The sequence below is a fragment of the Drosophila serrata genome, unplaced genomic scaffold (genome assembly GCF_035046125.1).
Source record: "Drosophila serrata isolate PLE 108 unplaced genomic scaffold, ASM3504612v1 contig_184, whole genome shotgun sequence".
NCBI classification, from domain to species: Eukaryota; Metazoa; Arthropoda; class Insecta; order Diptera; family Drosophilidae; genus Drosophila; species Drosophila serrata.
The window spans coordinates 9,964,976-9,975,575 of record NW_028257082.1 but is presented as its reverse complement, the minus strand read 5'-3'; the positions used below and the strand labels follow the sequence as shown (position 1 = coordinate 9,975,575).

The 10,600-nt window shown below is 42.7% G+C and overlaps 1 protein-coding gene across 1 annotated transcript; it reads right to left on the bottom strand.

The window, feature by feature from the left end:
• Window positions 1-1,882: 1,882 nt before the first annotated feature.
• On the bottom strand, window positions 1,883-3,415 carry LOC110178158 (isocitrate dehydrogenase [NAD] subunit alpha, mitochondrial). Its single transcript, XM_020945195.2, has one exon. It carries the CDS (start codon window positions 3,302-3,304, stop codon window positions 2,024-2,026), a length of 1,281 nt encoding a protein of 426 aa, XP_020800854.1. The 5' UTR covers window positions 3,305-3,415; the 3' UTR covers window positions 1,883-2,023.
• Between the last annotated feature and the right edge of the window lie 7,185 nt (window positions 3,416-10,600).

Here is a 10,600-nt window from a genome sequence, read left to right as displayed (position 1 = left end):
TGAGATTTAAATTTAGCTTGGAAGCATGATAAACTTCTGAGACAGTACCCAGAGGGCCCATCACCCAAGGCAATTTAGGTTGTTAAGCGCCCCAATGAATTATTCATTGCCATTCGTTGTCCTGGCCTACGCGTCGATGATTAAATCAAATCACTTCAAACTCTGACAAGGTCGCAGGACAACCCAACCGCCCACCGATCAACCTTATCAACCGAGGGCAATGTGCAAATGATGCCCACGGGGCCGAATTACAAAAGCCATGGCAACTGTCAGCGATTTCAAGGGGTTAATTGTGTGCCGTCCAGCCGTAATTTACTGAAGTTTTTAGCTATTTGGTAAGGGTCCAAGGGCAAGTCAATTTCAGTTTCCTATTCTCAGTTCGTTGCTTTGACAGGAAACAAACAAACTTCCATCTGACTGGAGTTGGAGCCGAAGGTCCGAGAAGGTCAAAGGTTACACAATTGAAAAACAAAGAAATAAATACAGAGAGAGTGCCCTACAGGCAGACATTTATTGGGCTCAATTTTGTTATAAAATTACTGAAATCCTCGGACAAGAGTGCAATAACGAGTCTCAGTCTAAGGGAACACCTAGTCTGGCGAAGGATTTAGCCTCAATTTTGCATTCGTTTTTGAATGCATGGACCACAAATTGAATCGACATTTTCGTTCAAGAGCACGTTGTGCTGCTGCTGCTCCTGCTGCTTCCAATTTTTTGATTTTGATTCGTATTTCCATTTTGGTGCATTGCCCATTTGCTTTTAATAAAAATTCATCAAAAGTCAACAGAAAACAAAAGGCACAAAACGACGAGGGGAGAGGCAGGGTATATTCGTGTGTGCCAAAAGTCATAAAAAAATAGGGGCAGAGGCATGGCCAGAAACAATGGCAGTGGCGTGCAACCGGAAACGGAAGTCGACGCAGACAAACACCAGATACGAAAAAGGGCGCCATGGCGTAAGGGAAAAAACGGGGCGAAGGCTGAAAGGAAAGGCGAAATGCGAAGAGGATAAGGGCCAGGCCGGGGCTCAAATGAAAGAGCGCCCAGTGACAGAAGGAATAAGCTGCCCTTTTCTCAGACTTTTCCATGAGATGATTTTTAAATAAGCTAGCACACACACACATACCTCCGCACTTTTATGGCATTCCAATTTGAGGGAAACAAAGAGATGCTCCAAGAACAACAAGGCATCCTTTCGGCCAAGGACTAATAGGCAGAGCCTTGACAGCACGTCCCGAGAGAAGGAAGCGAAACAGCGAAATGGCAGCAACCATAAACGAAAATGTGTAAAAAGCTTAAGCGCCACTAAAAGATCCTACCCAGGCCAGGCCAGCCAGCGAATGGAACCACCATTTGCAGCCAGCAACCCACATCCAACATTCAACATCCAACATCCAGCGAATAGGTACATAATGGCCTCCTGACACTGTGGGCAGATGTCAACATGTGCTTTTATTATCAGAAAGTGCACCGGCCACCCGCTCCTGCTCCTCCTGATCCTGGCCACGTGGCAGGACTCGAAATGCAACTTAATTAAGAGCCGAAAATGGAAGGAGAAGGGGCAGCACCGGTGGCACCCAGCGAAGGAAACTGCAGCTGGCATCTGCGGCGGTTAATGCCAGGCGGCCATAAATCTGCCGAAATGCACGGCAAGCACCAGAGATCTGGTGGAACAGGGAACAGGGCACCAAGGAGGATGGCTATATAAATATACGACTGCCAGCGATAGCCAAGCGAATTGCGACTTTTATGACCTCAGCGAAGCGAGTGAATTAAATGGAAGGTAATTACATATTATAAATGTGTTTAGTTTAGCGATAGTTTTCCCGCAAAAAGGAAAGCTCGTTATCACAATGTATAGGGCAAGGAAAATACAAGCCTATAGGGATGTTAGTTTTATTACAACATTATACAATTTCCAAATAATAATCAAGTTCTAATTCAACGTAAATTTGATGTCTTCCAATGTCTCCAACTTAAATTTTGAATTTGGATATATCTCCCTTACCCTCAAATACAACGCTTAATTATCTTCCAAACCGTCACACACGGCCTCGACGAACTCTGAAACCGTGGCCGTACCGCCCATATCCTTGGTGCGAATGTCCGTGTCTCGGAAAACTTTTCTTATAGCGCACTCGATGCGATCCGCGAACTTATCCTGCTTTATGTGGCGCAGCATTAGGACAGAGGCGAGCAGGGGGCCCGTGGGATTGGCCAGATTTGATTTCATCCGGCAGTCAAAGACGGTGCCCAATGGGCTTACGGAGAAACCGGGACAGATGCCCACTGCTCCCATCATGCCCCCAGCAATCACTCGCATCACGTCGCCGTACATACTGGAGGAGGTGAGCACATCGGCCTGATCCGGTTTCATCAGCATATTAAGGCAAACAGTATCCAGGTAACGATCCTCGAACTTGATCTTTTGCTTATAGCTGTCGCCCTGTCGTTGCATCGCGTCCAGGAAGTTACCATCCGTCATGCGCATAATGTTAGCCTTGTGTGCCACCGTGATCTTCTTGCGATTGTTCCGCGTCGCATAGAGGAACACGTAGCGGGCGAGTCGCTGGGCTCCATTGGTGGTGCACACCTTAATTGTCTGCATCACTCCGGGCACGACACGATGCTCGATGCCCGAGTAGTCTCCCTCCATTTGGTCCCGGATGATCAACATGTCGAACTCGCCGTAGGGCGAGTTCAAGCCCTCGATACTTTTACAGGCCGAAACATAGGCGAACTGGTTGAACTGCTTCCGGATGTGACGCTGCCAGTGCCGGCTTTCCACAGGTCCCTTAAGACCAACTCTGTTCTTGCGCAGACTTTCGAGGACCGCCGGCGACACATCCTCGTTATCTGGTGAAACCTGGAAGTCGTCATGGACTTCCCACTCGATGGGGGCCTTGGCGGCTTTAAACACTTCCTGGACGGCGCTCATGAGTTCAGGACCCACGCCTTCGCCATTGATCAAGGTCACCTTGTTGGTGTCTTTTGGAAACCCATCAGCCTCGCCAAATTCGTCTTCGCCCTTGCCCTGGCCCTTGTCCTTGCCTTTGTCAGTGCCCTTGTTGTTGCCCTTGTTATTGCCCTTGTCATTTGCCTTGCCCTTGGCCTTGTCTTTATCCTGCGTCTTAACCTGAGCCTTTGGAAGATCCTTCTTGGGCTCGGTCTTGGGAACCGTCTTGGGCTTGTTCTTGGGATCAGGCTTGGACTTATCCTTGTCCTTGTCCTTGCCGGAGTATGGCCGAAAAGTAGTGATCCATGATCCCAGCTGGCTCACCCGGAGCCTCCGCACAAGGTTCATTTGGATGTTTTATAATTTTTTTGGGAGGTTTTATTTTGTTGTTGCAAGAATCTCTGGCCCAAAGTGTGATTGTGGAGACTGACTGGGAAAGCTTTGTTTGCTGTGGGCACGTGGTAGTCACTCGTCCCCGAAAACACTTGGCCGCAAATTGATTTGGCAGCGATTCAAAGGCTCTTCCATAAATCCCCGCCTTGGCAGTGGCTCCAACTGGGTCAGCCGTGGATTCAAACTTCGCTGTTCCGCTTTAATGCCATCGCCCCATGATAAAGAAACACCTGAAGGTAGCAGGTGTGGTTGTGAATGTTGAGGGTTCTTCTTCCACCTTCCACCTTGGTCCTGCGGCTGTGTAAATGTGACAAATGGCTTGTCAACGCTGGCCCATAGGCCGTGGGGCTGAACCGCGACGACGACTGCTGGCGACAGACAAATGTCCGCCTTCGCCCCAAACCCTCCATGGGTCTCGAAGGGGGCGTGGCAATTATGAAGCCTGCTGGCAGTGATTTTTCACACAGCATCAGAACAACATGGAGGGCGGAACGCAAAGGCAGACCATTAAAATCGACGACCATTAAGCGCAGACCACAGGGAACCGGCGACAGGTTGTGAAATAAATACTCAGTAATTATTTCGAGCCAGGCTGATTACGATTTAAGAATTATAAATGGGCATTAACAGCTTTTAGCTAACTTCAAAATTATATATAGCGGAAAAGCTGTAATTTCCTCTAGTCCTTGTTAATATTATAAACTGAAATATATATTTATAGCCTTGCAGGATATTTACATTTTAGTCAGAAGCTTATAATAATGTGAAGGAATCATTTCCGACCCCATAAATGTATACATATATAAATATTCTTGATCAGCATTAAAAGGCGAGTCGATCTAGCTATATTTTAAGGGGGTTACTTCATTGAAATTATCAAAAATGGGCAAAAATTTTAATTTTCTTAAATGATAAATTAAGTATGCATACTTATTAAACTATTAAAAACTAACATTGTTAAACTTTTCAAAGTATAACTTAAGCATCTTTGGCTTAGTTATAAGTTTTTTAAACTTTGATATGTGTGAAAAATTGTCATATAAAAATATCTTTTAGATATTTATGGATATAGATTGAACAGAAATATCTTAAGCTTAGTTATATGCAAGAGAATATAAGAGTCGACTTTGTGAAGTTAGTTTCCTGTCTTTTATGAATTAAGTTATAACCAATGACTTCTGCTGATTGATCTGTATTTATTGACACTTTAAGGAATAACCAAATTATTTTAAATTAAATAAAAGATTTAATTTTATTCTTTTAAATACAAAATCATATGTATTATATGTCCAACTAAAGCTAGCGCAATCTACAAAGTCAGCATTTCTATTTTCCTCTGCCGACAGGATATTGAATCCTTGAAATACTATCTCGAACAGAACATAAGGAATGGAAGAGATTCCCTTGAATGTGTTTGTGTCATTCCGTGCTCCAGTATCATATTTTATCGCGTTTTGGCCTCTATATTGACAGCTTCCTGCACATAAAAAGCCGGCAAAGTGCACTTCGCCAACAAAGTCGGTGCAATGAATGGGCAAACTTAGGAAAGTTCGTGTAAACATTTGCCAAAAGCAAACTGCCAAGGAGCCAGCAGCTTACACACAATGTGTGAACCCAGGACTATTATTAACCCCTGAGTTCATTGTTCATTGTTCCGCTGTTCAGCAAATTGAAAGTTGAAATCAGGACGACGGGCAAGAGGAGGCCTTCAAGGGTAAAAGGTGATTTTCAGATTGGCATATTCAATTCGACGAGATGTCTAGATGTCAGTGTCATTGTTTAAATGGTATTTGAGACGAGTATTCCATAGGGAATCGATCATTCTTTAGCTTTCGCTCAAGTGAACAGCATCGTTAGGCTTATATGAGCTGTAACTCTATTTAAAACATATACCTTAAAGCAAGGGTTTAATAGGTGACTTTGTGCTGTATAAATATTTATTTGTTAAAGCAAATATTTAAAGTTAACTCCTTCGCTCTGTTGTTTAAATGTATTTCAACCTTGTCAAGGGCCAATTGTGTTCGAATTATGCCAAGTGCATGTGGCAACTATCGAGCACTTTGCTGGTAAACCTCGAATGGGTCCCAAGAGCTCATCCAAGCCCAGCCCGCTGCTGCACTTAAAAAGCGCTTAAAGATGCGAACAACTTGCATATAATACAAGAATAATTCGACTCGGTTCGCTGGAAGGGAAAACAATATAAATGCATGGCTTATTTACAAGTTGTATGCGTGTGTGTTGTGTGCTCTCTCAAGTGCATACATAATACAAGGCTGCCGCCTGCAACTGACGAGGAGGAAGGAGGCAAGGTCGGTGGTTTGTTCCCTAAGTGAATTACTTTTAAGCAACTGTGAACTCATTGGAATATACCCATTGTGCCACTCACATATGTAAGCTGATCTGCGGTACAGGAATAAGTTAAGATAAACCAATGACAGCAGCTTTTTATCGAGGCTATTAGGCCGAATGCCGGAATGAGCAGTTATGATCCCCTGATTTTCATTAGACCGACTTTTGGCCTCATGAATTATGCATTTCCAGTTTATCATTTCTACGGGCTACATGTTGATTTAAGGCTTTTAAGGCCAAGGAATAAAAAGGGGCAAACCGAAAAAAAAAAACAAAAACTGAGATGGAGAGAAAGCCAGAGAAAGAGGAGCTCTTGACACCCGAGATACCCTCCGGACGGACAGATTTGGTTGTTTATGTAGTCCTGGGACGTGCCAGACAACCCTTTTGTCAATGAAAGAGGTCCTGTGAAGGAGGAAACGGAGAAAAATACTGTTGCATATTTGATTGTCTCGTTCAATATTTACATATTCGTTGGACTCGTCAGTTCTTCGCCTTCTGCTTCCTTGCTTCACCTTCTGTTGGTTTATGCTTCGCCTCGAATATATCTATCCTTCCGGGGGACCTGGCTATCGACTCCCCAAGACGATGCATAACCAATGGTAGATTCAGTGCCATCCGCTTGAAATCAGAATTTGCATTCCTACAGTTGGCCCCTGGTTTCAGGTGCATCACAGAGTCCAGGAAAAAGCGTGTGAACCCCGTCACTTGGTTCGAGTGCTGGAAAAAAATTGGAAAATAAAAAACCGAAATCCTGGCACGCACCTGATGCCAAAGGATCAGGGGGTCGTTGGCTATAACTGGGCTTACCCACATGCGATTGTTTATGGCTGCAAAAAGGAATAATCAAACCAGTTTTTGTGTGAGATCCCTGAAATAATAATCAAACATGTCCAATATGCATTTATTTATAGCGGCGGCTTGGCATTCATTACAATCTACTATTTGCACAGAGGAAAATGCTGAAAAATTCTGAAAAACAAATAAAATATTAATGGTCTCGGCAACACTTTTAACTTTGAATTAAAGCAGAGCACAGTTTAAAATGCATAAAACAGAGTTAAAATGTATCCATTTTGATTAAGCCTAATATGAGTTTTCAAAGAAAACATCACAACGCCAAGTTAATTGCTCAAGAATTTCACGTTCAATTAGGGGTTAAATTATGAAATGTTTGCCACATCGAGTAAATCAATTAAAGAGCGATTAAAAATATATATGTATATACACGCCAAGCATCGATTGTGGCTTTGCACATCATTTACATGGCAATCACCTCATAATATTGAGACACTTTGTGGTCGGCCACAGGGCATTCCATTCAAAGCTCGGAATGCGGAATTCTCCCGAGGATTTCCTCGGGTAGCTGCTTCCCCACCTATCGATTTTCCTGTCGTCTCAATTAAATAAACATTTTTAATCAAGATGAGAGCCGGATATACACACGCACGCCCATCTATTGGCCAGGCAAATATTTGCCAGAGTCGAATAGCATAGATTGATAAGCGTGCGTTCGGACACGGGATAAACAAATAAATAAAATGTAAACAAGCAAACACATACAGCATATATTTGACAGTCTGAATAATTTGCTAAAGCTTAAGTAAGCCTGACCTGACTGTAGGAGAAGCCAGTTTAAATATATACTCCCTGCTCCGACGGCGACTGATTACAATTAAAATGCACAAAAACCGCAGGCTCCTTCGGCACACGCACTCACATATTAAATACTTCGGCAGGACGAGACTGTGTGTATTCCAGTCACAATATTGAGAATATTTTTGCACGCAGTGCGGTTTGTTTATGCGTCTGCCGAAGCGTAAAAAGTCGCACAATGTGACAGTTAAATATTGTGGGATATATGTTTTTTACGGTCCCACCAGGATAGTAGGGGCAACACCGATGCACAAGAGAGTCGGAGCCATGCGACAATAACAGGCGAAACGAAAAGTTAATTAAGTTCTTAAAGGACCGAATGATGTCCTCCTTTTGTAGCACATTCCGCTCGTCCTTTTCGCTATGTCCTGTGTGCTTTGCATATCTCAGCGAAAACGATGACACTACGTGGCAGCGTGGAAATGAACGAGCCGGAGCAGCAGGATAGCCAGGACGAGAGCGAGAATCCTCGCACCCCGTAGGTGCTGCCGTTCACATAAATTGATTCCATACAAAATGGTATAATTCATTCTCGTTTCGTTTGCACCTCGATGCCCGGACTGCATTGCACGGCCCCATGGGTGGACAGGATATGCGCAGGATGCCCGGCTGCTGGGTCCCAATCCTTTGGATTACCATCGCATCCGCACATTCGCTGGACAATATAGTAAATCATGCCATCCAATGGGGCCAAAAGTGTCCGGACAAATCAACTTTATTTCAGAATTTGTGTTGAAAACGATTTAAAGCCGAATGTTGTTGATATATTTGGCAAGCAAACGTTTTAGATAGACAAATACCAGAATTTTCTCATTTGCAAATTATGAAAATTCATGAATAATCTTTTCATTTAATGCTTGAAAGTGTATTTAAAATTTTAGCAAATTTAAGCTCTTTTACTCTCTCTATCATACCCTTGTACACTTTACTAGTCTGTTGGCTAAAGGTTGTCCCTTCGACTAATTAGTTTACTAACCATTAACACCACACCTTCACCGGCAGAGAGAGATGGCCCTTTGGGGAAAAGTTGCAGGTCCTAAAACTTGAAATTGCGCTCACGTAAGGAGTTGACACCGCGACTTTGGGCCAACTCAGCGGCGACTTTGTGCCAAGTCAATTTATATCGGGCGCAAAGAGCGGACAACGGCCGACAGGTGAGCAAAGCTCCCGGCATGGCCCATAACTCAAGGACTCAAGTAGTCGAACGAAGGCATCTACCAAATTTAATTACAGCTACATATTAGTTGGTAGTTGCATAAACAAGAACCAGGGCGAAGTGTTTTGCAATTTTATCAGGCGGCCAAATTGCAGGGAATCTCTTGGTCCTTCTCCTCCTACTCCTCTGGCTGCTGTCACTTCAGTTTCCTGGCTAGCTGGACAAACTTGAGCCAATTTCATGCTGCAGCCCATGAGAAATACAAGGAGAAAAAAAGACCAACCTCGACTAGGACGTCTATTACTTGGCTTCTCAGCTCAACTACTCCTCTGGCTAGCAGTGAGTGTGTGTCTGTATTTGGGTAGACACGGAGCCACTGTCTGGGCCAGGGCCATAAATTATTAAATTTTAACAAGTTTTTATGCAACGGCAACATCCTGTCTCCTTGTCAGACAAACCGCCATCCTCCGCCCAAAATCGGGCAACTTGGTTTACTTTGTCAGTGGCCGGTCAGTACGTGACCAAGAACCGACAAGGCTCTCACATAGAAGGGAATAGTATCCTTCGCCTCCAGCTGCTGCCACGCCTCTAATTGCAAGGCATGCGGCTACTTTGATTGCAATAATGATATTATTAATTGTAACAACTTTCCACTATAAAAGCTTAAAAAAATAGCTTAAAATTTTGATTCTAGAAAGGGGAAATTTCTATGCGAAAAGTTTTGGCAATTATAATTTAAAGTGGCTCCCCTATTTTTTTTAAATTAGAATAGATATTAAAGAAATTATTTCTTAAATCTTTCCAGGAATATTAAAGGGTGTTCCTAAGCTTTAAATTCTTTAAAGAATCTCAGTGGAATTTATTTAAGACAAATATCTAACCTGCTACATGTTATAATGGAAATTAAATACAATAGCCCAAAGATTTAATAATTTCTTTTAATAATTCAAGCCTTAAAGTACTAATTAAATTTATATAAACTTTTCATGTCTAGCCATAGTGTGCATTTATCAAAATATGCAACAATGTTGAAAAGAGTTTAACATAATAGCCAGGAGATAAGCTACATTAAAACCTACATTAAGGGATTTAATTTAATTCAAACTAAAAGAGAAATAAGCATAAAGACACCGGCAGAGAGGAAAAACAGGTGAATAAGCTCTGAGATATTATTTAGTCCTTTAGCACTAAGAACAAAACCGAGCCACAGAAAACAAATTAATTATTATAATTACAAAAGAGTGCGGGATACAACGAGAGGGTCGACGGTTCGCGCTTATTTCATTGCTGCATTGTAAAATGAACTCGAGGTTTAATTACGGGCCATAGCCGGCACTTTTACCGCCGAACGGAGCGAACGCAACACGTGACTCCGGCGGCCGCAGGCTCCAGAATACTGGATTCAGGAGCGGAGGCCGAAATGGTTGCCATAATTACAGAATATTATGCTGCTTAACGAGAGTCTTCTGGCACTGTGTGCGGCCGGTAGAGCAATACATTATTTATGCCATTATGTGAGGAGGAGGCGTGAAACCTGAGCGAAAGGCGATGGGGCGGTACAGAAGCGAAATCTGTGCGTAAATTTATTCAAAAGTGTCGCCAACGTGACCGACATGACAAAAGGAGTCTGTCCCTGTCCAAATATGCATAAAATAACAGTGACAATTGATGGGTAGATGTGATACTATCGAAGGAAGTTTAACCAAAAGTAACCCTTTGCATTCGAATCAGCTTTCTGGCCCGACACATCTGTGAATGCTTTTCATATTATTATCATTATTATTATTATTACTTTTTTGTGGGAAATAAAATCAAATTGATAATATATATATTTTCCAAACTTTCCACTTTAGTTGATAACCCCCCATTATTGCTAAAAACATCAGCGAGATTTCAACTCTAGTTTAACTTGGCTAACCAAGAGCCGGCCACTTATTATTTATGAAAATTGTTTTGCCTGCCACTTGGAAACTTCCCTGGCCTTCAAACTGGAAAATAAAACGAAAGCTAGACAAGTGGAAAATGGCAAAGAAAAGAAAAGAATTTAAATAAAAATGAAATTTCTTTAGTTTTTACTATGCAAATTGCTA

Bases quoted from the DNA above. Each gene is read 5' to 3' on its own strand.
- LOC110178158 (XM_020945195.2), bottom strand. From the start codon at position 3,304: ATGAACCTTGTGCGGAGGCTCCGGGTGAGCCAGCTGGGATCATGGATC.